Raw genomic sequence first — 25782 nt, forward strand, 5'->3', positions numbered from 1 at the left:
GTCGTGTGTTCTTCTTTAATATGATCCAATCCTTTAGCTCTGGACTGGTTTATACTGAAGGCTTAATTATAAGCAATTAGCTGGATTTCAGTTCCATTGACACTCCCTTGTGACAGGGAGTGGACCTTTAATTATAGACAGAGGGTCATCAGTCTGGGATTTTCCAGAATTTACGTAAGCAGAAAGACTGAGATTTCCAAATGACTTTAGAAGCCAAATATCCCACTATGACTTAAATGTCAATAGCAACACATAAAAGCTTCTTTTACATTTTTAAAAAATTTCAGAAGTTACTAAGACTATTTGGGGTTTTGAGATTCCAGCTTCACCTGAAACTGTTGTTCTAAACAACTGTTAATTTTTACCACTGTTTCAATATTACACAATATAACTGCTTCTTCTTTTTTTTTTTTTTCTTTTTTTCTGCACACCATTGGGCAACAGTCATAATGATCTCTGGTCATTAAGTAGCTTTGAAGTAAACTGTACTTTTAATTTGATTTATGATATAGGCAGCTTACTGTTATGATCTAGTCCAGCAAGTTTTTTTGCTTATGTCTGTATTTCCATTCAGAAAGAAGTAATTATAATTTCAACATGCTAGGAAGTGATAGAGAAATACTTGTTGTGCACACATAATAATTGTCATGACTCCTACACGTGGTTCCCTCTGCAGTATAAAAGCCTTTCCTCTGATTAAAAGCATAAGTAAGTTACACAGCATGAAAGCTACTGCAGAACTTTATCCAAGGAGCATTTAACATTAAGATCAAACTACTTTTAAGATTCTACAGCTGCCACTAAACAACTCTGAGCATCCTCTAATTATCCTCTTTTTTTTTTGAAGGCTGCATATGAATATTTTAATAGTATGACTGATATACTTTGTCCTTATGCTTTCCATTTTTAAGGAGACATTGAGGCAGTTATTATTAAGCATTTAATACTTTGTACTCAACAGCAAATTAATTCCCTAATGCAGAGACAGACAAATTCATGCTGGCAGCTGAAGTGGGTATTTCATTGGTACAATGTGTGCTGTGTTTTGGTTCCCAACATGCTTAAGTGGGATCCTTGAATGACATTTGACTGCAGGCCAAGACATCCATAATTCCTTCTAACACACACATGAACCAGCTGGCAGGAACCACGAAGTTTGGCAATGGAGTGTAAATGTCGTGTGGCTCCATCTCTGGGATCAGGATGTTCAGGGCAGTCACTGAGATACCAAACACAGTTTAATATTAACTCGTGTTTCACAGCAAACCCTGTGAGGTTGGGGTAAGTACAGGTAACATTCACTGCCACCAAAATACTGCTTGGCCCTGAAATGACTTGTATTAAAACAGTTGCCCCAGGAAAAGTGAGTTGTTCTAAGCAGATTTTCCCAGTTCTCCTTGCCCAAGCAGCAGGATAATGACTGAACCCCTCAGCTGGCCCAGCTTCCTCCCTGGAAATGCAGCACTGGAACACTTGAAAGGATCACCCTTAGGAGCCAATGCTCACATGCTGAATTTATTATCCAGCCTCCTGAAGCAAGAAGAGGGAGAAAAAATTCTGTGACCTGTTAACTCTTTGAAGTAGTGAGGTGTTTGTGAATCACAACTTTTCAGACATGAAAGATTTGCTCAGAAAGCCTGAAAAATAATGTCTCGCAAGGCAAAGTGTTCCAGAGGCTGGGACGAGGCAGAGAAAGCTGCCTTTTTCTTTTTGAGATGTTTGAAAGAATGCCTTAAGCTGTGTTCATGTTACTTATGGCAACCTGCTGAGACAGTTACAGAGATGAGAGAACATGGTAAAATGAGGGGGAAAAAAAGTACTGAATGTGTTTTACTTAAATGATCATATTTTTACAATTCAAATTGGGAGTTTGTTCTTTATTCTGGCTGGGACATCTTTGTGTTCTATAACACAGAGTTATCTATAGTGATTTCCTCAGGAGGGTCAGTGCTCCTCATGTGCAGGCTGCACCTTTTGGCTGGAGACAAGAACTGAGTCATTTCTTCAATCTTTTATTTTACTTTCTTTTTTTTGTCTTTTGGAGAGAAGTTATGCCATTATCAAATCACTGCAGGTGGGCTTCAACCTCTCTGGCCACCCTGCTCTGCATTGGTGAGCAGACCCAGAAACTGGATCCATTCCCTCAGCCTCGTGTTCTTTTTCACCATATTCCAACAAATTCAGTTTTTCAAAGTACTTTTAGACGAGCATGACAGAGACACATTCAAACCTGAAGGCAAAGTGCAGAAACAAATCAATGAATAACAACCCACAAAAAGGTTGGCTTAGAAATTCCCCCCTTTTTTCAGTGGTGAAAACCAGATTTGCAAAGCCAGACAGAAATGCAAACCTCTCCCTGGATCACCTGGGCAACAGGTGGATGTGCTGCCCTTGGAAAACTGGCCCGAGAGAGTCACATTCTTCAGTCCATTCAGCCTTTGTGTTTCTTTTGATTCATTTGGTTTCTTTAGGTTGGGTTGGTGTCTTCCCTATTTTCTGGCTAAATTGTTCCCTTTTTTCCCTTCCCCTCTTCCCTGGGGGTGAGATCCTATGTACTGTGTATACAGTGTGGTTTGTAAATGTTAGAAAATATAATTTATTCTTTTTATTCAGTTCAGTTTCTTTAGAGTGCTTTTCTTTTCAGTAGGTTTTTTTTTCTTTCCTTTGCTGGGAAAGTTCTGGGAGGGGGTAAGGGGGGCCAGTCCAGGGTTGGCAACAGCCAGGCCAAGCCTGCAACATCCAGCAATTGCCAAAAGTCTCCTCTGTCTTCTGTGACTTGGACAAATTGATTTTATACCAATTTCAAAATTCTCCTGATAAATCTGGTTATCTGAAGTGATGATTCAGGGGTGACAGTCTGGCCAGCTCAGCCCCCCAGTAGTCTCACTGTGAACCTACCATGGTTTGCAACCAGATTAAAAGCAATCCCATCTCCCAAATTATATTACACAACAATTCTTTTAAATTTGGAATTTAGAGGCATCATGTTTGCAACCTACTCATGAGATTCGAGCATGGAATAAATACTCCATCACTGATTTTTGCACTGCTTCTGTGCAGATCTGGGTTGAAGGCACCTGAGCAGAGCAGCTGTCAGAGCCATCACCCAGAGAGCCCCAACGTGGAATCATTTCTGCTGAACATTAGCTGAGAAAATCAAAGCAAACAACCAAGTTCCCACCCTACATTTAAGGATTTATTGTTTGATGTGTTCATGTGAATCAAGCTTAGCAGAGCTGAGGAGTTTGTTTGTTGAAGATAAAAGCGCTTTAGATGCTACACGTGCAGTAAGGCCCATGACAGAGTTTGGGAGAGACGTAAATGAGTCAGTCAGAGGTTTTATTTGGGCTGGTACATCCACACAGTCATTTCATTGACTCAAGCAGAGATTGGAGAGCTCAAAGGAGTGGGAGAGTTAATTCTTTTGGTTTAACGGATGGTTTTCTTGCTGTGGGTAGAAAGCAAGTGAACCCACGGTTTTTTTGGGCATAGGAATGCTACAGAATCAGGCCAGCCTGAGCTGGAAGGGATGCACAAGGACCATCCAGTCCAGCCCTCAGCCCTGCCCAGGACCATCCCAAAGAGTCACTCCCTGTACCCCAGAGCATCATCCAAACCCTCCTGGAGCTCTGGCAGCCTTGGGGCTGTGCCCACTGCCCTGGGGAGCCTGGGCAGTGCCCACCACCCTCTGGGGGAGAACCTTTCCCTGATATCCCACCCAGCTCCAGCCCTCCCCAGTGTGTGGTCACGGCTCATTCAGCCGCTGCCGATCTCTCAGCGAGCCCCAGCTGTGTTCGCATTCCCGAGCGCATCCCCAGCGGCTCCCACGCACCACCGAACCCTCCTATTAAAACGCCACACGCAGCTGCTTTTATTCTTTTCCCTTAAGGTTTCTAGGGTCCGGCAGCTCCTCAGCCCAGCCTCCCTCCTTCCCTCCCGCTCGGGGCCGCTCCCCGGGCCGGGCCGGGCCGGTAACCCGCGGAAACGGAAACGCGGAGCCCGCGGGGCCGCCGGGAGGGAGCGGGGCCGGTTTGAACGTTCGGCCGCCCGAGCGCTGCGGCCCTGCCGGTCCCTGCCCGTCTCTCTGCTTGGCCCTGCAGGTCCCTGCCCGTCTCTCTGCTTGGCCCTGCAGGTCCCTGCCCGTCTCTCTGCTTGGCCCTGCATGTCCCTGTCTGTCTCTCTGCTTGGCCCTGCAGGTCCCTGCCTGTCTCTCTGCTTGGCCCTGCCCTGCCTGGCCCTGCCCCTGCCGCGACCTTTCCGGCTCTGCCTGTCCTTGCCTGCCCCTACCCTGCCCTGCCCTGCCTGTCCCTGCCCCGACTGCTCCGGCCCTGCCTGTCCCTGCCTGCCCCTGCCCCGACCGGGGCCAGGAACCTCCGCTCTCGGCCCGACCGTGCCAGTCCGACCCCGAGGTAAAGGCAGAGCCGGGCAGGGAGGGAGGGAGGGACGAAAGGAGGTGATGCTCGGCCTCGGGGCTCGCCTGGAGCTGCTCTGCACGAACTGGGTGTGGTGAAAACATTTAACGCGCTGTCGGCTGTTCCATTTCAAACCCAAACAAACACAAGACGCACCTGCTGTTTGCAAACAATCCCTCCCAGCTGGTTCCAACGCGGTAACACTTTGGGTTTGTTTGCTGTGCAGTGCCCAGCGTGGCTTTGCATGGCCCGGGATGAAGAGGCGCTGATGAAAAAGCCATCCCTGAGCTTTGCCGCTTCCTTGGGATGAAGGTGCTTCGAAAATGAGCAGCGAGGAGGAAATCTCTGAAAAACTGGATGCAGAACTGGATCGCTGCATTGTGGCTATGAAGCCTTATGTTCTAAACCTACAAGATAGTTCTGGTAAATATGACGAAATGTGCATTTAAAGGCCAATAACAGAATCCTAGATGGCTGATAATTATTATTTTGTATCTATTTATTAGTTTAACCAGGAACTTATTGCTGGTCATGGCATGGTTATGACATGAGGTTTGTCCAACTTTCAAAGTTGGATTATTTAGGTACCTGCTGAGGTTGTTTGAGCTTGTCTGTCTTATCTTCATGGTGTGAATCTGCTTTTTGCATAAACACATTAGCAGTTATTTTTAAAAACCTAATGCAATAGAAATGAAATGCTTCTAAAAGGCATTGTTTTTGAGATAGCCTTTGCAAATTGCAAATGTCTTTTAGCTATAAAGTTGTTAACATTTGGTTAGAAACATGCCATAATAGGAACATCAATTAATAAATGTTTTATAAATCTAATTTTTACAACAAACTAGTTATCATTAAAGGAACAAATCCTACAGATTAAGAATTTTCTGTGTAAACTTTTAACCAAATTAATTATTTCATCATCTGGTAGCAAAGCAAAAGCAAAGCTACCAGAGATTTATTTTTATTTAATGTCTAAATATTTATTTTTTTCGATGGATGAGGATTTATCCTGTATTTGAAGTTTTACTGCTCGTGCAGGATGTCAGTTGTGGTTCATGGCAGCTGTTGCAGTGAGTGCAGAATTCCTGGGAATTACCTGTTCTGCCCTTGTTAGGGATTGATTCCCAACATGCTGTTTCTGGAAGTGATGGAAACTTCTGGTAAACATGAATTTATAGAAAATGTTCCTGGAATATAGAAGTTTGAACTGTGGTTAAAGACTTATTTTAATCTATGTAACCAATTTTTTGTTAGTTTGGTGACTTGGATTTGTTTGTTTTGCTTTAATCTCGTGGGTGGAAGGGACACACACACGAAATTGGTGCCCGGGGTGGCTTCTGTTTTTTCAGTGTGCTTGATTTGCTCTGGAAATGCAGAGTGAGAATCCATATCTGTATTTGCAGAACGAAGAACATGTGCCCTGTGGATTAAAAAACTCTGCAGGCCCTCAGGAGCAGGGGTGGGAATAGAGGGGAGGAAGAATCGGAATCTCTATGCAAAAGTTTTGCTCCACATGCTGAAGAGGGGAGTCCTGGATGGTCCTTTTGCACAGAAACCAGATCAAGGATTGCTGAAAACTCTGCCTTCCTACATGGTGGGTGTCATTTCTTTATGAGACAAACTGGCTTAAATGTCTCCTGACAATACAGTTGCAGTTTGATTTGGCACAAGTGTGAAAAATGATGTTGGGAAAATTAATGGGCAAAACCTCGTATGAAACCTGTAACTTTGGAACTTTGAAAGAGCAGAAAGTAACTTTTTTGCTGATTCTTTGGAAAGATATAATAAGAGGCCCTTGAGGCTTTCTTTGGTCTTAATCAGTAGATAGTTTTGTGAAGGGAAAACTGTGCTAAAAGGTGGTGACTTCAGTAATTAGAGGTGATTATGGGAGTCTGTGTTTCTGTGAAAGAAAAGGTGACTATTCACACAGATACTGTTAAACTTTGTTTTCTGAAGACCTGAATGTACTGCCTCAATCCTTGGCATCAGCTTTAGTGAGGTAACAGTCCTAATTACCTAATTAAAACTACCTAGACTGAAAGAAATGAAGTTCTGGGAAACATTTACACCCTTGCCTGTTGTACAAATATCCGTGGCTTGGGAAGGTGACATTTGCCACAGAATGTTTTTATTGCAGATATTCTAGTAAGGAATGACTTTAATGGTGTAAAGAATGCATTGGTGTAAGTATATTTTGTTGATTTTGCATTTATTTTCATTATAGTCAACTTGTGTTGATGAATCAAGTTCACCAGGAGTTCCAGGCAGTACCTCCAGCAGTTTACCTGAGTGGGTATTGCAGGAACTAGAGAACAGTGACTCCAGAGAGGAATCCACTTCATCACCACCACTTCCCCAGGGGTAAGGGTTCTGTATTTGCTTTCTTCACTATTTGATTTTTAGTAGAAGCTTGACTTGATAAGCTCTGGAGGTTTCAGTTTGTGTGAGTTATCATGGCCTGTGTTCCTTTTTTTTTTTGTAACTGTATTTCAGTCATGGATGGAATTGCCTCCTGTTTGCTCATTTTAAGGTTTAGTTATCCTTGACATCCCCTCTTAGTTAATCCACCTCTGAAATCCTTGGAGAAGGAAGCACTCTTAGACTGTGACTGTTATTCAAGGCTCAGTAGGTGCTGTGCAAGAGGAAGTGAGTGTTTGCTTCTGTCTGAAGCTGCTGGTTTCGTGTCATGGGGTTAGAAATACATTTGCAGGTTTTGTTTCACAAGTTTAATGCCTTTTTAATGTGTTCCCTTCCATTTTTCACAAGTGGCCATTGTTGGGTGTTGCTGGGTGTCATAATTTTTGCAGTATGTGTCTAATTTTTTGGCTGTGATTTGGAGACGTGACAGACACAACTGCAGTTAAATCAGGTTGATACTGAGTATCATGAAGCTTTTCCTCTTCTGCATCCAGCAACTCTGTGTAATTCTAACAAAGTTGCTCCCAGGTTTGTTGTATCTCCCCTTCCTGAGGACTAAGGGCTCTTCTGGCTGCTCTGATAGGAGCCTGTGGTTTTGATAAACCAGCTTTGTGGTTTAAGAAACAGAGGCAGAGAATGGAAAAGTGCCAGCTGAGTTATCATATTCCTGCTTTGGGCTTGGTGATGCAGAGAATTGTTGGGAGAAGGTGCCCAGATACCCTCAGTTATAAAACCTAGATTTAACATGATGGAAACAAGGACTGTATCATGCTTTAGAGATGTTTGTTGAGCCCTTGGCTAAACTTGTGTTGATGTTGTGCCATGTCAGGATACCTGGCCTGGATCTCATCAGGTTGTCCTGGTCACTGGGATTGCATCATCAAGACAAAGGATTTAGAAGCAATAAAACAATATCAGCACAACTCAGCCCTTTTAGGCCCAATTTAGCATGTTGGTATCTCTCCAAGGGCTTATTTGTGGCATAAAAATAGATCTAATTCCTTCCTTGTTCTGTCCCCTGGGGTGTTATTTGCATGTTCCTCCCTCTGTATCCGGCTGGTGCTGGTCCCCATTTGGGGAGAGCTGCACCTACTCCCTCCCCTGCATTCTTTGCCATGTTTTTCCTCTCTTTGCTACCTGGTTTATAGAAGAATATTGGGAATGTGACCCCTTTTTCCACTCAGTATCTCAATCTAAGATTCAGCTTGCTCTGGCAAAGTTCCCAGAGTCATGGGTGAGATAGTGAAGCTTTATTTCATTAACTTTTATTTTATCCTGTGGAAAGGAAGCAATACCTACACTAGTGAGCAATATGAGGTTCCCATGGCTCTGGTGAGTTCTCTGGAGACCTGAATTTCTTATTATTTCATGTGAGGAGGAACAGGTAAATGTGATGGAATAATATTTCTGGTTTAAAGGACTCTGGAAGTCAAATTGCTGTGTAGGCACAACTCAGTTAGTGGCTGCTCCAACCAAGAGTGGGGCTGTGTCTCAGGAGATGTGAACTTGTGCTGGCAAGTTTTGATAGTTCTGTAGACTATAAATTAATCTTCAGAGCAATGAGAAACTCATTTTCCTGTGAGTTATACAGGAAAAATACTGAAGGTAAATGTTTCAGTGGTTGTGTTTTGTAGAAACAGCTTATTTAATGTTTATTAATATAGGACTATTAAAATACTACCTATATCCAACATATAGATCCTGGTTTTCTTTGTATTTACAGTATTGGCTGAGCTGCCAGTGCAGGAAAAGGTGGAATGCATTAATATTTCTGGGATGTGCAGTTCAGAGGCAGAACCAGCAGATGGTGATGGAGTTCCACTGGATTTGTCTCTGCTTTGGGAAAACTGGCTCCACGGGCATGGAATAAGTGTAGCTGGATGAAAATTTTGCATTCCATGCATGACTCAGTTCTTACAACATTTTCTCAGGGCAAAAGAGATAATGTCAGCGAGACATGTTTGAGTAACTACTTGATGTTATTTATCTCAAGATTCTCTGCTTTCAAAGGCCCAAAGACAGAAGTTCTTTTCATAGTGATTTTTATCTTGCAATACAAATAATTCTGTGTTTGGCAGTTTTGACTTTTCTATATGAAGCTGTTTTTCTGCCTCACTAAAAAGGAGACAGACAAACCTTCCTTGCCAACTGGGCTGTGTGTGCAGGACCCTGAGCCAGCTGTGCTGGGAAGGTGCAGCTTTGTTTTGAAACATGAGAGGTTTGCTTTGAGGAATGTGTAGTTTGGTGTGAACACAAACCTGGGCTTTCTGACCCCGCAGGAAAATTCTGCTGGATGTTTAGAACCTCTGCCTGAAAACGTTGTGCCAGCTTAGTGTGTAGTGTGCTGGACTAGGAGGGACCAGTGGGTTTCCCTCACTTTGTTCCTAGGAGGGTATTATTTACTAATCTCCTTTCTTAGCAGCAAATTACTCCTTTCTCCCAGGCCAGCTCAGTGGTTTGGCTGAAGCAGGAGCTCACAGGGCTGATGTCAACACTGACCATTCCTCACTCACCTGCTGTGGGAGGAAAAAGAAACATCTGATTTTTTAGACCTTGACTCACATTAGCAGATGGGACTGAACAGGCAGGATAGGCCTGATTGGAGTAAAACTGGGGGTAACCCTAAACAATTTCAAGTTCTGTTTGTAGAGTCAAGTAAAGCAGGTTCCTTTTCACTTCCTCTTCAAAACAGCAAATGCAGAACTAAAAATGTACCTAAACCTTTTGTCTGCCTGTTGTCAAATTGAGAATATTGCAGCTAACTTGGGTTTCCATATTTGTTGACATCCCTTAATCAGAAGGATGGGGTAGGAATTCTGTTTTTCTCATTTGTAACAATTGGAACATTATGGAATTGTTTAACCTGAGTTTTGTTAGAAAACAAATCTGATAAAAGTGCAGAGTTACTGACAGGCAAAGATTTATCTCCTTTTAATAGGAGGTAATTTTGTGTCAAATCAAATCTTGGTAAGAAGTGCAAGAGACATTGTATTATTATATTTCTTTTGATCTTTTTTACCTCTGAGACTTTGCTTATCTAAACTATTTAGTGCTTTGTAATGGTTCTTATGCATCCATATGTGTTGTTTATGTGGGATTTGTTGGTGCTGGAAGGGCAGGTTTGCTCCCAGCTCTGTTCCCTGCTGCTCTGATGAAAGCTGGGGCCCTGTGCCTTGTGAAAACTTTGTGTTTGTCTTCCTAGAAGTGACTCGTTTACATTGTCCATCCAACAGTTGTTGTTCTCTTCATAAACACTTCATTCATCTCTGAGTCTCTTTGGCATAACAACCACCTCGTTTGCTGCCAGATGGAAAGGAAGGAAGGGGTTTTAATGGTCTGATTTGATTTTAATGAAATGTAACTAGTTATGGGAAGGTGAAGGGATTAACAGGAGTTTTTAATTACCTTAATACTTGTGGATTTGACAGTGGAGTTCCTGCTCAAGGGTGTTTCACTACTGGTTTGGATGTTTTGCTATCAGCCTGTGTAATAAATGCCTACAACTTTGATTTGATTTTGTTTCAGGCTGTACTTTTCTCACTGTTGTGTGGCTGATAAGTCTCTGTTGACCAGGTGCATCAGTGACAGTTCTTTTCACCTGCTATTCTCAATTTCCTTTTGTTCAAGTATTTTATTTATGACAAAAGCCTTTCCAGAAAAACCCTGCCCAGAGCACTACTGGACACTTGTTCATGCTGCACTTGTGTCCTGTCTCATGGGCTTTTCTTTGCCATTCCCTCATGTATTGCACTTTAGGCCATAAACCAGAGGTGAAATTAAATTCAACTGAGACAATATTTGAGTTGTTCCTTTGACATGTCCCTCTCCCCGTGGCCTTTCAGTCCATTCCTCTCTGCTGAGCTGAGTGTAGTTCTTGCCTTGTCTGCACGTTTCTGTGTTATAGGATGATTTACCTTGATCTAACCTCTTATTTTTGTGGTCTTAAAAGCCTCCCCTCCATCACTTAATACCTCTTTTTTCTCTGAGTTGCTGGATTCCATCCTGTGCTGTCTCAGCTTAGCAATTTTGTTTCAAAAACATTCTCCTGGATCAGCCTTCCTGGTTGACTTGGATTTATTCTAAAACCCATTGTGTGATGTTGGGTCATGCAGTAAAAGAAAAGCAAAGAATGCTTTTCATTGTACTATCATGTACACAATATTTCTGGTGTTTTTGTTGCTGTGGGTTTGTTTGGTGGTGATTTTTAATGGAATACTCAAGGCTTTGTTTGCCTTTAACAAGAAATTTTCTCTTTTTCTCCATTTCTTGATCTCTATATCTTGATAATTATTTTCTTGTGTATATTTTAAAAGATTCTGCTTGATGATGAACATCCTCTGTGTGCCACAAATTGTTCAAAATGCCTTTTTCTGCTTCCTGTTGTTGTTAACAGCAGGGGAAGATCCAGTGAGAAGCCAACAGATGTGCCCCGTTCTGGGGCTTGTCCTCGCTGGCCAGAGGAAGATGAACTGGGCACATCAATGTCTGTAAGATGCTTTTCCTTTTTGCCATACAACTTGCCCTATTTCCCATGAACTGCTTTTATATATCCCTGTCAAGCTCTCATTTCTGGCTCTGTGGGTCCTGCTCCCTGTGTGAAGGTGCAGACACTTGGGGAGGAGGGATAGGGAGAACCAAAGCTCACCAAAACGAGTCCTCTGCAGTGCAGGAGAAGGAATTTCTTGTGGGATTCTCCCAGTTCATCCTAATGCTTGACCTCTGTTTAGTGCCTTGTTTTCCCTGGGCTTGGCAAGGTGCCTGGGTTGACATCATCTTGTGTTTTGCAATAATAGATTAAAGAAAGCTGCAGAGATGCCTCTGGATCTGCTTGGTGATGGTTGACCTGTGAAAGAGTGAATTTTGGGCAGTTTGTTCCATCAGACTTTCCACAATGAGCATTATGACTGATGAAAGGACACTGAACAGACTTCATGGAAAACCTGTTCAGTCCAAAATATTTAATGATGTTGTAGGTATAATTGCAAGAATTTACACTGCAAATTGCTCCTGACAAATAGCTGTTACCAAGAAATGTGCTGTTTACCTCCATAAATGTGGCTTTCACCACATCTGGAATAACTCTCATCCCTCCATGCAATGCTGAATTTGCTGTAGGAACCTGTTTAGATTGAGGAATTCATAGAGACTCTTCTTCCCTTCTTTGCTGGGCACAGCCAGGAATTTATGAGGCTATAAAGTGCAACTGGGATAAATTGGAAGCTTTTTTGTAGGGGAATTTGGGTTCTGCTGAGCATCTGGAAGAGAGGATTAGCAAAGGGATGGTTTGTCATGACAGGCTGCAGGTGCTCAGTGGGCAGAAATGGGGCTTGGATTGGTGTGAGTGTATTTATGTGTCTGTTGATTGTATATATACAAATGTGATTTAAAACCAGAAATGCCTTAATTAAAAATAAAACCACATGCTAGATTTACTGAATTTCTTCTTATTGGCTTCCTGTTTATTTTACTTCCAGAAATATTCATTGTGGAACAGTTACTTTTATGAGAATTATTCAGTTGAATCTTGAATTTGGGGCTTTAAAGTTGTTTTGTGGTGTTTGTTTTTTTTGTTATTTTGGGTTGTTTGGGGTTTTTTTGCTGCCAGCCCTGCACTTCATTGTTCTTCAGCCTCACACCCTGGATTCTCTTGTGATTCCAGCTTTAAAAGGGCCTTTAAATGAACTAATCATTTCTAGAATAAGTTGTGTTGCCTGAAAATGAAATGTTTGGATTTTCAGTAAGTTCCCCCTCTGTAAAGGAAACCAGAAGAAGGAAAGAAGAACATTCAAGTGAAGAGCCAAGCTGATTTATGCTCTGAATTCCTCTCTCAGCACAAGGTCCTTCTGCTGACTGAGCTGTTTAAATGGAAGCTGTCAGAGGGTTTGTGCCACCCTAAGGAAGTGCAGTAGACAACCCAATGAGAAGCTTTATTTTGACTTATGTACCTGCCAGCTCTGTGATATTTTGTTTGACTTCCTTCTGTTCCAGGATGATCATCCTGAAAGAAACATTTCTTTGGAGGACAGTGACCTCGAGGCTCGTCTCAATAGCTGGAATCTTGGGGTAAACCAACTGAGCACATGATTTATTAACTTGAAATGGAAACTCCTATTAATGTAATCTGCATCTCTGAGCTTAGTGGGGATCTGTCTGTCAGAAATGAATTGGGAAAGCTTGGAATGTTATTCCTGAATGTGTCATCCTGAGAAGAAAATATTAAAAATGCCTCATTTTTAAGTTAGAATAAAGTTAGTGTTTAATAAGGTTACTGATGAATCAAGCCAAATAATGCCTGCTGGTCACAGCCAAGTGTCTGGTAGAAACTCAGACTGTTTCTTGATGACTCAATAACACTATTTTTTATTTACAATTTCATAAGTGAAAAGAAGAGTTTGGCTTTCTGTATTTATTTATTTTTAATCCATACAGAATTTGCAAGCCATTAATACAGCTCAGCATTTACTGGTCACTGTGCCTCCTTTTGAAAGGGTTCCCAAGGCTTTTCAGTGTGTTCCTCTTTCTTTCCCTTTTAATAATTAGAGTCTGTTACTGTTGTAAATAAAACTTTATTCCCTTGGCTGTATTTTCTGTGGGGTCAGTCCATGACAGTTCTAAGGTCACAGTGAAGTTCCTTCTCTCTCTAACTGTATTTTTCTGTTGTTTTGGCTCTTTTATAACCCTTTCACTTGTACCATCCAATCTTTAACCTATTTCATGGGGATTAATGTCCTCATAGCAATTGAGTTTTATTAAGATCACTCTGATTTTATTAGGGAGGTTTCTTCTTTCTTTACCTTCTCATTTTCTGCTTCTTCTCACAGGTTGGAAGCCCAGAGTTGTTAGGAGGGGTGAGAGCTGACTTAATGAAATAGTTCAGCTTTGTCCTTTTAAAAATAATCCCAAGTTTTCATGTTGTCATTTTAATCAGTTGCCAAATAATCCTTAGTCTTCCTGCTCTATTACCAGTCCAGAGGGACATGACAGCATTTAAAAATCCTGCCTGTTGCACTCCAGGTTTTACATGGATGGCCAAGTTCTCTTCAGGATAAACAGAAAGGATGAGAGAGAATATTAACTTTTTTTGTGCTCTCCTTGTTTTTTCTCTTGGATTTTCCACACTGCAGGTGGAGATGGGTGCAAATGTCCTTTGGGTGCATGGTATTGCCTCTTCTTTTATACAAGAACAACTTTTAGCTCTTCCAGACTCAGATCAGTGGGTTTTTCAGGAACTGGAGCTTTGCAAAGTGGGAAAGTGGATCTTCACAAAGATCAGCTCCAGTTTGCCAAAGCCCCATGCAGGTGTCTGAAACAAAGGTGCAAGCAGCCACTTGCAGACTGTGGATGTTTGGGCTGTATAAATACCTGGATTTTATGAGCAGATAACTGTAATACCTTGAGCTCTTAAAGCTGCTTTAAGGGGGAAAACTTGCTCGTGGCCATTTTACAAATTGTTCCAACTGATGCTGACAAAGAATCTCTTTCTCTGCAGCCTTTCATATCAGTGTTGATCAGCCTGCTTGCTTATCTCTCTAACTTTATTTGTATTTTATTTCTTCCTCTAATTGAAATTCCAGTGTGCAATCCTGTTGTGTTGATAATGGCTGGTTATTAAAGTGTGATGATCCTCTGCTGATACAGGAGCAATCTGGGATAACAAATTTGCTACTGTGACACATAAATCAGTTTTTCAATTCTCCTCTCCAGGGATGGTAATTAAACAAGTCACTCGTGAGAGGCTTTGATTGCATGATAAGACTTGTTGGGAGTTACCTGGCAAAGATGATTTGAGGCTGTAAAAGAGGGGGCTGTGAGGGGTGGCTGCTCCACAGTGTTTTCCTGCTGGGGGTCAGTGCCTGCAGTGGGTTCTGGAAGGGGCAGGAAGTTCTAAGTAGTGTCACACTTTAAGAATGTCATCACTGCAAATGAAAAAAAACCCCTTCCCTAAATGGCTGCAGGACCTTGAAGTGTGGAAGCTTTTGGAGTGTCACAGGTGGCTGCTGTTCCTCCAGAGCATTCCCAGTGCCATGGGAGCATCAGCTCCACTCTAATTGCCATTCCCACCAGGAAACTTCCCTTACAGGTGCTCCCACCTCAGATCCAGAAGGCCAAAGGAATAGCTCAGTAGTGGGGGAAGACAGGAAAGGAAATACAGAATGGCCTTTACTTTGCACTGCCCAGTATAAACACCAATGTTTTTTAAAAAGCTGTTCAAACTTTCCTTGGGTTTTCTGGCTATGTAAGTCTTTATGCAAGGATTTTGCTCAGTAAGAATCCCTGTATTTTAGGAAGCTGTGATTATTTCAGGCAAATATATATGGAGACTCTACTCTACAAATACCTGTCTAGGGGCTCTGATAAGGCTGAGACAGCCCTGGGGCCTCCCAGCTGGGAGTGGCTGCTGAGCCTTCACTGTTCCAGGGCTTGATTATAATGACCAGCTGGAAACTGGGCACTTATTTTTACTGTTATCTTTGGACCTCCTTCTTTACTGTATTCTGAAATTCCTCTTCCTCAAAGCTCCTGTATTTTTAAGGTCACACATGGATGTGTTTTCAGTTTTTATGACATGCCCATATCAGTGGCTGAGATTTTTTTTATTAGTGGTATTACCAAAAATACTGTGAAGAGTTTTGGGAAGTGCTTTTATGATTTCTCTGCTAAGCAGAGAGGTCAGAGCTTCAGCTTTTTGTTGTTGGTAACAATATTTTCTGCAGGACAAGCAAGGCTGTTGCATTTCTTTGCTGATACTGTTGTTTCTCATGAGTAATGAAAGTATTTTTGCCTTTGCCTTGCAGCATTCCTGATTATCAACAATTTTATTGTTCAAGTTCTTTAGATTCCAGTCATGCAGGAGGAAATATTTTTTAAAAAGTTGAGTTTTGAGTGCAATAAATTTGCCTTTCTCTCATGGAATACTAATGCAGGCTAATTTTCCATACATCACAAAAGTGTGCTTTTCTTAGCCTTGATTGACTTTTATCTAAATTGATGTGGGGACTGTCCTTTATCAACTGTTTATGCTTTGAAGCTGCATTTGCAATGTAGAAAAGCAGAAATCCTTTTGTATTGCTGTTTTAAGGGAGAAGTTGCAGAGCCAGGAGCTGAGATGAATGCAAGTGAATCTTTGGTCATGTCTTTACTTTGAATTTCCTTTGTCCTCCTTTAGCTATTTTAGGACATAATAAAAGTAACCTGGGTCAGTGGAAGGTGTCCCTGCCCATGGCAGGAGGTGGAACCAGATGAGCTTAAGGTCCCTCCCAACCCAAACCATTCTATGATCTTATTTTATTATCTGCTGTCAATGAACTTCTCCATGTTGTTACAAGTCCAGTACACTCAGAACTAAAGGGAAGGTGACCATCTCCTGTTTGTCTCTTAAAAACTAATTATATATTGGAAAGTGCATGGAGTGTCAGGAAAAGAAGCTCTTTGGATAATGGAATTAAACTACCTTTTTTTTCCTCTTCTAGTTGAGCTTTTTAGGTTGCAGAGAAACATAATTTTTGGATAAAAAATTTAAGTTACTTAAAGGAACAACAATGAATTAAATCCCTGCAAATTCTGATCTGTTTCTCTCTCTGTGTATTTTATGATGCTTCTGATGCAGTTTCACTTGTTGAATTGTAACCAGTTTTAGGTGTGACAAAGCAACTCTTCCAAACATCCCAGGAAATTCAGCACATCATTTGAGGTGGAAAGCAGACAAAGAGCTTGTACCCTGGGGCAATAATAGCAAAGAGGTTTTTAATGAGGGAGAAAACATGAGTTTTCCTCTCTGGAACTCAGCCAGGCCAAGACTTTAACTCTTTAGCTTTTACCAGAAGTGATGTGGGATCTTCAGTACAAAGAACTGGACATCAGGTCTTGTGGTGCTGGGACTTCAAAAAAGAAATTCAACTTCCTGCTGCCAACCAATGCTCATGTGCCTTAATGTCCTTCCACTGAGGCTGCAGAAGCAGCATTAAAATGAACTTCCCTACAAGTTATGATGTCAGATAAGAATGTCCTTACTCACATTTCCTGAAGCTCCTCAGCAGTTATTTCTGTAGGGAACATGCTGGCTGGCTTGGTGAGATTAAAGTAAGAATTTAGGGCAAGGTTCAGTTTAGTTGTTTACCATTGCAAAGCCTCCAGTGTTCTTAACTCTTTCATGTGTTTTTTGCCATCCTTGTTTTGAAAACAATCACATTTTGTCTTTGAAGAAGCTTAAGGGGGAATGTGCAACAAGCCAAATGTGCAGGTTTTGTTCTCTGAGTCTTAAAAGCCACAATATACCTTCTGCCCCTGGGGCTGGCCTGGAACAAGCTCCAGTTGTGTGTTCTTGAGCTGAGCTCTACCTTGAGAATCACCTTCCAAAGAATTAAATGGACTTCTGGAGGACACAGTGTACCTTCTGCCCCTGGGGCTGGCCTGGAACAAGCTCCAGTTGTGTGTTCTTGAGCTGAGCTCTACCTTGAGAATCACCTTCCAAAGAATTAAATGGACTTCTGGAGGACACAGTGTACCTTCTGCCTCTCTGACTGGCCTGGAATAAGCTCCAGTTGTGCATTCTTGAGCAGAACTCTACCTTGAGAATCACCTTCCAAAGAATTAAATGGACTTTTGGAGGACACAATATACCTTCTGCCTCTCTGGCTGGCCTGGAATAAGCTCCATTGTGTATTCTTGAGCAGAACTCTACCTTGAGAATCACCTTCCCAAGAATTAAATGGGCTTTTGGAGGACACTGTGTATCTTCTGCCTCTCTGGCTGGCCTGGAATAAGCTCCATTGTGTATTCTTGAGCAGAACTCTACCTTGAGAATCACCTTCCCAAGAATTAAATGGGCTTTTGGAGGGGCAGGATGGAGCTGTGCCAGCAGTGTTGTTGTTTTTGTTGGGTATTTACTGAGCAAAAGAGCTTTGGTGTGAGTTTCTGGACTAGACTATCATGCACAGCTATAAAGCCTGGGCACTGTTTTCTGCCTCAGGGATGAAATAGAGTTGAGGTCCTGAGGATGAGTCTCATGGAAGTGCTTAGAGCTCAAAATTGTGCTTTTGTCCTTGATTTTTTTTTTTGTGGAATTTTATATCACTTTGCCTTTTTCAGTGCTTCACTCATTGCTTGCATTAGTGCCTTTAAAATTACATACTACAAAAATGTTTAGTTTTGACCCCTTTAGGGGGAGTTAAATAAATAAAAATTGAAAATACTGAGTTAAAAAAAATGGCTGATTTGCCTCAGCTTCAGTTTTGGAATTGTGTTTTTATGCACTTTTCTGCCATGCTTTTTTCCAACTTAGGAAAATTGGTTTATTGTCATGGAGTAGATTATTTCTGTTAAGTGATGGGGATTTGATCACCCAACACCTTCAATCTCTGGTTTGGGAGGACTCAGGGACTGGCAGGTGACCATTCCAGCCCTCACAAATGATTTCTTGTCTGACTGCCCAGTAGAACAGGGGAATCCAAAATCTTTTCTCCAAAGACATCCCAAATGCCATTTTTGTTAAGAAGTGGTATTTACAAATTAGAGTTCAACTCTAGTTCAGATGAAGATGTCTTTCATGATGACATTTATTTGCTTCATGCTCCTAAAAAAGCTTGTGATTTACTGTTCTTCTCATGGCAGCCCTTCAGTCCATCCATATGTATTTTGGCTTGTCTTTGACCTTTTGCTTATTATTTTTAAATTTGCCTCATTCTCATAAATACAGGATTTTTTTCCTCCCCCCCTCTTCTTTTTTTGGGCATTCTTTATTGTGATATTCCCTCTTTAATGTGGTCTAATTTTGAGAACAAGAAGTTTTGCAGAAGACCAGCATGAAAAGAATGAATGTTGAGGCATTAAATGTTTACAGATCAGTTGAAGTGGATGTAATCCACAACAAGCAACAAAGTGGGAACATTTAACTTCAAAGCACATATGGCTGCTGTTACCAAATCAAAAAATGCAAGGCTTGGGCCATACAAAGTATTAGAGACACATTTTCCTTCTTTCTCACAAACAAATAGGACCTACCTTTGGTTTTTAGGTTGAAGACTGCAAACAGCTTGTCAGGGTCAGATAAAGGGTTTGGATTAATTGTAAATGTTTATGATAATTTGTAGCTTTTAAAAAGCAAAAGTGAAGGGTGACTGTGCTGTGTGAGAGAGAGAGTTTTGGGAAACAGTGAAGCCTTTGGAATGTGGCTCTGGAGCTGCCTCAGAATCCCTCCAGGTGCTGGAGAAGCTTCCCCTGTTCCCCCTGCTCAGGTTTTGGGCTGTACCTTGAACCTCTGGAGCCCCTTCAGCCCTGGGTACCTGCCAGGTGATGGTCAGGGCTGTGGGCTGGGTGGGGAAGTGGCCACAATGAGCTGGAAGGAGGAGGATAATACCTGTAAGATGTAGGTGGAGATGCTATTGCAGGTACAAATGTGGAGGACAAACAAGACCCTCCAACTTTTTTCCAGTTTGGAATTTCTGTACTTTTTATTTCCATCTCTTGGTTTATTTTTCCCCCCTCCACTGCTCTCTGTGGCTGTGGTTGATGATCCAGGATGAGCTCAATCCTCCATTCCTCTCCTCACCAACCTGCTCTGGGGCCAAAATTGTTATTTTTGTGGCAGGAGGTGCCTGCAGGATTCCTTCTTTCATTGGATTTTGTAGGAAAGAAAGTTTAATGTGACTGTAGTAAACTCATTGTCAAGGAATAGGTTATTGGTTAAATTACTCATTTTTTTATACTTTGAGCTATAGTGTTAAAATAATAGATAATAATTCCCTGAAATGGAATTTGTGTGTTAAGTGTGAACATCTACAACCACTGGGTGCAAGATGACAACTCTTCAGCATCAAATAGAAATGCCACATAACCTTTCAGGACTGCAAATGACTCACCCTGTATCAGATTGAAATTTCAGAGGGATTAAGCCTCTTTTTCACTGATAAATTCAACACAGAAATTTATTGAATGGTGCTGGAGAAAGTGCCAGCATTTGATGTATTTGCCTCACAGATCAACCTAATCTTACACCATTTAGTCTGTGTGTTTTTAACTGTGTAGTAAAATCCCATCATACTGCAGATCTCACAGTCCAGGATTATACCTTGAAAGCCTTTTTTGGGCCTTCTGCATCCTCTATGATGTGATGTTTGAGCCTCCATGTCTGAGAAAATGAGAAAGATGGAGCTGTCTGATAGAGGAAGTGGCTTGGCAACAATGCCTTGTGTTCAGGTCTTAAAAGCAGTGATTAAAAGAGCTGCTTTAATTATGCACTCATGTTAATGAATGATTTCCTTATGTTTTGTCACTGTGACTTACATGTGTGGCAGTTGTTTCAATGCAACTGTAATTTTTCAAAAACACTGGATTTTAATCAGAATAATCTGTGAATTTTTTATAGCTCTACACTTATTTCAATGAAAATGTGTCCAGCAAAGCTGGAGATCTTTTGCCTGAGCCATGTCAGTAGCTGCCAAATTCTTTTAAAATGTGCACTGATGGAATGTTTACAACCACAAAGGTTTTGGGGCAAAAAAGGTGTGATTTGTGGTCCATTTACTGAGTAGGTCCCATCCACCCCAATGAGATCTGGGGAAGATTTCCTGTGTCTGTGCCATGTAAGGGAAGTTGGGGTCTGTTCTGTGGTCCTTTGGGGTGCTACAGTTGCTGTTTAAGTGGAGTTACAGTTTGTGAGACCTTGTTGCAGGATGACTTTCTCCCTGACTCCTTTTTCAGGTGGAAAACCCAAGATATTTGCGAGAAAAACCGATGCCCGTGTCCCTGGTAGGTACTTGTATTCCCTTTAAACTTCTGTAGGACCAACATTCTTCATATTTTTCATTTCTTGCCAGGGCTGATTTTCCTGGGGGTTGTTTTTAGCTCAATAAGTTGCTTTGAACTCTGTCTCCTTCACCAGGTGACACCCAGAACTGGCCTTGGGAAAAGCCGTTCCCGTGACCAAAGGGCTCTGCTTCGGATGCAGGAGAGAGAGGTGAGATTCCTGACACTCTCTGGGGCATTTTCCTTGGAAATTGGGCATTAAAAAAGTTTCTTACAGCAGAAGAGTCTTTGGAAGAGAATTTTTGCTGAAGTATCAGAGCTTTTCTTTAACTCCTTTATGTATTTCCCAATTACTTAGGGAATAACAAAGACTTTCTGAACATGTTTGAAAGAATAGAAGAGTTTGAATTCTGGGGATTTTCCAAACTACCTTTTAGCAGAAGGAGTGAGACCCTTGATTTAGTGAGATCTTTATTTAGTTTCTGGATACCTTTGAAAATCTGCAGGCCTTGACCTTATTTCTGTCCGGACCTACATTATTTCTCTGTCTGCCTCATTGAGCTCCAATCCTCTTTTATTCACGTTTTACTTCTTTGGAACATTGTGAATTGGTGAGATTTCTGTCAGAGCCTGCCTAAGTCCCTCACACCGTGTTCTTTTGCTATGAATGGGTGTAAAAATAGAATTTTTGCTCATTTTCCCCTTTTTCGTGGGTTAAGGAAGTTGATTGTGCTTGTGATAGTTTGTCACAAACTACTCAGTTTATTTAAAACCTTTTTTTTTTTTGAAAGACAGTGAATTAATGAGAAGGAAAGGAAACTCAATTAATAGGAAAACAATTAATAAAACCCCCAAACCAACCAAGCAGTCATTAAAAAACCCAAAGCCAACACTGTGTTGTGTTTGCCCCTAAAATTTCTGCTTTCAGCCACGTGCCCTTGGCAGGTTTTGTTCCCTGCTATCCCCAGGCACTCACACCCACACAGGACCCCAAAAAATCCAACCTGGGGAGGAAAGGGCACCCTCAGCAACCCACAAAGTCATCCCTCCTGTCCTTTGGTGTCTTGTAAGGGCCCTGATGGGTTGGAACTGTCCCAAAGTTATTTTTAAGACACTTCAGAAGACTCCTCTAGAGAGAGGGGAGGGTGGATTTGATTTGTAGGTGCTTCCATTGTTAATAAAATAATGTCTGAAATGATTTCTGGCAGCACCTGGCAGCCTTTTTGATGCTCAAACAAGCAGTTGCACAATCCATCACTTTCTCTGCTCTGATATTGACTGTTCTTTTGGATTGACAATACTCAAAGTGCTGCTGTCTGAGGATGAGGGAAGGTTTCATAAGATGTGAAAATAGCCCAGAAAAGAAATAAATTGAAAGCACAATGTTGTCATTTAAACAATATTTTCAAATTAAATAAACAGGAATGCATGCCAAGGAGCTACAAAAAATACCCACTTAATACTTTGCTGGTTCAGTGGAAAAATCCTCTAAACCACACAGTAAAAATGCAGGACTTCTTGCTAATGGTGCTGGTTTGAACTGGAAAGGTTACAGACAGTGTTTCACAATCACCATGTGTGTGCTATTAACTAGAAAACTTAAATGTGTTTTCATGTTATTTTGTTTGTGAAGCTCAATTAAGAATAAAGCCTTTTATTTATAGAATGTAGATGTATTAACAGAAAACCAGTGCTGTGCAAAAGAGTTTGGGGAAACCTTTAACTGTTTTCAACCTCTTTGTAGTACAACAGGAGAACATAAAACAGGATAAGTGTGGGGGTTTTGCTTTTAACCTCCAGACCCCTGTTCATAAACCATTCCTGCACCTGTTTGGGCTCTGTAATGCTGAACACATGGCCCTGGGCAGGGAGAACCACATCACAGCCCTGGGAAAGCTGCAGCAGCAGCTTTTGGGCAGCTCTCCCCAAGAGCTTCTGCCAGGGCTGGAGCCTTTGGGAAGGGTCCCTGCTGGAAAATCAGGGGGTCAGAGGAGGGAGATGAGCACAAGAGGAAGAGCTCAGTTTGCAGAGGACAGCAGAGCACGACAGATGGGGTGGCTTGTCTGGGGACAAAGGGGCAGTGTCCCTTTGAGCTTCACCTCTGGCCATGCTGAGTGTCACCCAGAGCTCCTCAGGCAGAGGGGGAAAGGAAAAGGGCTGGTTTGGGGGGTTGCAGGAAAGCAGGTCCAGCACAACTGTGAGACATGGGTGTAAAATCCTTCTGGGCTGAGAAAATAGTGAACTGTGTCAATAACATACATTGTTGTGCTGACCTTTCCCAAACCACTGGTTTATCTGATGAATCCTTTCAAGTTCTGGTGTTTCTTTAAAGTAGTTCTTTCTCAACTTTTCATTTTATCAATCTTATTTTTCCTGAGCATTTTTTCTTTATTTTCTTCTCTTTGAATTTTTGTAAGCAAAGATATTTATTTATCTTATCTCAACAAATAAAACCTAAACAAATCTGGGGCATATTGGAAATAATTTTCACTTTTTATTATTTTAAACTCCAAGTACCTGGAGTGAATTTGTCCTGAGCTGTGTACCAACCCCTAATTAATTTATAATTTAGGCAAACTGGCAAGCTTGATGCTTTGTGCAATAACTCTGTTCTGAACCTTCATCTCTCCTTGGGTTCCCTGGGAACACTGAGTGTGTCCAGTGTTTTTGTTGAGTTATTACTGTGCTCCTGTCCCTTCTGGGTTGATTTTTGGGAATTCACTTTGGATGGGATCTTTTCCAGCCTCGTGTGTCCCAAAGCAGCACAGACTGCAGGGATGTGCAGCTGGGAGGGAGGGGGAATTCTGGGGGAGGTCTCAGGAGGACTCAGGGTACCTGCAGGGTGAGTTCTACCACTTGTGATGTGGAGTGAGGAATGAAGAAGAGGGAAAACATGCCCAGGAAAAAGGAGAGATGAGCTGGGTGGGGTAAGATACACACAATGCAGAGAATGGGAAAAAGATAAGGGTTTTTTCCCCCTGAGAATTCATCTTTGTGTCTTGGGGACCAGCAGTAAGACTAAAAAAGTGTTTTGAAATTTTTTTATTGTATTGAAGAAGTCTGTCTTTAAGGTGCAGCCTTTTTAAAAATTCTATTCAGAACCTTTATCTTTCTAACCTTTATTTATGTTTTCCTCCTTTTCTTTTGGGAATGAGCACTCCCATTTGCTGTGTGCCATGGATTTTGTTTATAAAGATCACCCAGCCATGTGTATGGTTTTACTGCACCCAAAGTGTTGGGATGGAGTGATGTTTTTATGTTAAGATAAAATCTGCAGTGCTGGTGGTGTAGGTTAGTCCTGCTCTGGCTGGAAGTGCTCTGAATGGAAGGTGTTGAAAGCAGTGGATTTACTGTTCCTCTCACTTATCTGGCAAGAGATTATAAATTGAAACAGAGAAAATTGCATCAGGGCTGGGATAGAGATTGTCCCCCAAGAGGGACCATTCAGAGAACGTAAAGGAAGGAATTCAGGAAGGAAAAAAAGTTGTAAAACTTGGGAGGGAGAGTGAATAACCCTCGCTGGTGTTATCATGGAAAGAGGTGGGGGTTTAGGAGAGGGAAAAGAACATTTGAAAATTACAGTCCCTGCAGCTGGAAGGAGATGGTGGTCAGTGAGCATTGTCCTGTTTTGATTTCCTCCTCTTAATTACTCTGTTCCACAACAAAGTATTTAACTACATGAAATTCGTGCCAAATTAAAAGCAAAAACCAAAACCAATATGGAGAGAGTACCCTAAAAGGAGGACTCTTGTAATTAAACCATTGCAAAATTAATATTATTATTCTTTTAGCTACATTGTGGATTTGATATTTGTCCTCATTGAAAACAAAGATTTTTGCTCATATCTTCCAAGAATGGTAACAAAATAGATCAGTGTTGCTCTCTGGGATTATATTGAATTGAAACTGCTTGTGTGCTCATGTCTATGTGTCTGTAGAGTTTCAATCTTGGGAGAAGGATCTCTCTATATTTGTGAATGGAATCAGGAGAGCTGGATACAGCTAAAGGAACCTCCTTGGGCATGGGATGGGGCTCGTGGTCCTGTTGATGCTTTTCAAGCTCAGAGGTGTTTACTAATACCAGGAGAAGGGTAGTTTTGATGAACTTTCTGAAAGCATCTGCAGGTGGGCCCACAACCTGAATCTTCCACACCTGCAGCTTTGGATACTGGAATTCTTATTTTCCTTTCATTCTCCCACTTCTCTTCCTTTGCTGTCCCCCTTCTTTTTTCCCTCTGCTCACCTGGAGCTGTGCAAATCATGCTCAGCTCATAAATGAGCAAAAATTGTTAAGGTCCTTAATTCTGGTGAATATTCTTATTAAAATGTAAGAATGTGTGTTGAGTTCTGTTCACACAAGTGTGGCCCATACCAAGGAACAAGAAGGGGTAGATATCACATAGTTATTGCTTTCACCTTGAGTTTTGCTTTTCCATACCTTTTTTTTCTTATGACAACTTGGTTTTGAAAATACTGTTTTATTTCCCCTTAAAGATGCTCCGAGCAGTGCATGGACAGTGAATATTCTCAGGCCCATTTGGACTTTCTCCTTTTCTCCCCCTCCCTGGTGTCTGTTCTGGATGCAGAGTCTGATTTGAATGGAGAATCTCCTCATGAAGAGATTCTCACCACCAATAAAGGGCCAAGTAGGACTCTGCTGGTCTGTGTCTGGGGTCCTGGCGAGGGCGAGGCCGTGTCCGTGTCCCGGATCCCGGCCCTCCCGTGTCCGTGTCCCGGATCCCGGCCCTCCCGTGTCCGTGTCCCGGATCCCGGCCCTCCCGTGTCCGTGTCCCGGATCCCGGCCCTCCCGTGTCCGTGTCCCGGATCCCGGCCCTCCCGTGTCCGTGTCCCGGATCCCGGCCCTCCCGTGTCCGTGTCCCGGATCCCGGCCCTCCCGTGTCCGTGTCCCGGATCCCGGCCCTCCCGTGTCCGTGTCCCGGATCCCGGCCCTCCCGTGTCCGTGTCCCGGATCCCGGCCCTCCCGTGTCCGTGTCCCGGATCCCGGCCCTCCCGTGTCCGTGTCCCGGATCCCGGCCCTCCCGTGTCCCAGATCCCAGATCCCGGCACTCCCGGATCCCGGCACTCCCGTGTCCCTGTCCCAGATCCCGGCCCTCCCGTGTCCCGGATCCCGGCCCTCCCGTGTCCCAGATCCCGGATCCCGGCCCTCCCGTGTCCCAGATCCCGGATCCCGGCCCTCCCGTGTCCCAGA

General features: G+C 42.4%; 1 protein-coding gene across 6 annotated transcripts in view; it reads left to right on the forward strand.

The window, feature by feature from the left end:
* Positions 1–3992: 3992 nt before the first annotated feature.
* CEP112 (centrosomal protein 112) overlaps positions 3993–25782 on the forward strand; it is a 185118-nt gene continuing 163328 nt past the window's right edge. For 5 of the 6 annotated variants that reach the window (XR_011699438.1, XM_071574014.1, XM_071574016.1 and 2 more), the window contains exons 1-8: positions 4017–4409; positions 4639–4835; positions 5816–6006; positions 6637–6773; positions 11224–11317; positions 12819–12893; positions 20529–20576; positions 20710–20784. Coding sequence is in view for 5 of the 6 variants with exons in the window: in XM_071574014.1 (XP_071430115.1) it covers positions 4736–4835; positions 5816–6006; positions 6637–6773; positions 11224–11317; positions 12819–12893; positions 20529–20576; positions 20710–20784 (720 nt within the window). In the remaining variant the exon portion in view is untranslated. Of the gene's footprint in view, positions 4410–4638; positions 4836–5815; positions 6007–6636; positions 6774–11223; positions 11318–12818; positions 12894–20528; positions 20577–20709; positions 20785–25782 lie in introns of all 6 variants that reach the window. The other variant, XM_071574015.1, reaches the window with a different exon arrangement.

This window comes from Pithys albifrons, chromosome 19, assembly GCF_047495875.1.
Source record: "Pithys albifrons albifrons isolate INPA30051 chromosome 19, PitAlb_v1, whole genome shotgun sequence".
In the NCBI taxonomy this organism is placed as follows: Eukaryota; Metazoa; Chordata; class Aves; order Passeriformes; family Thamnophilidae; genus Pithys; species Pithys albifrons.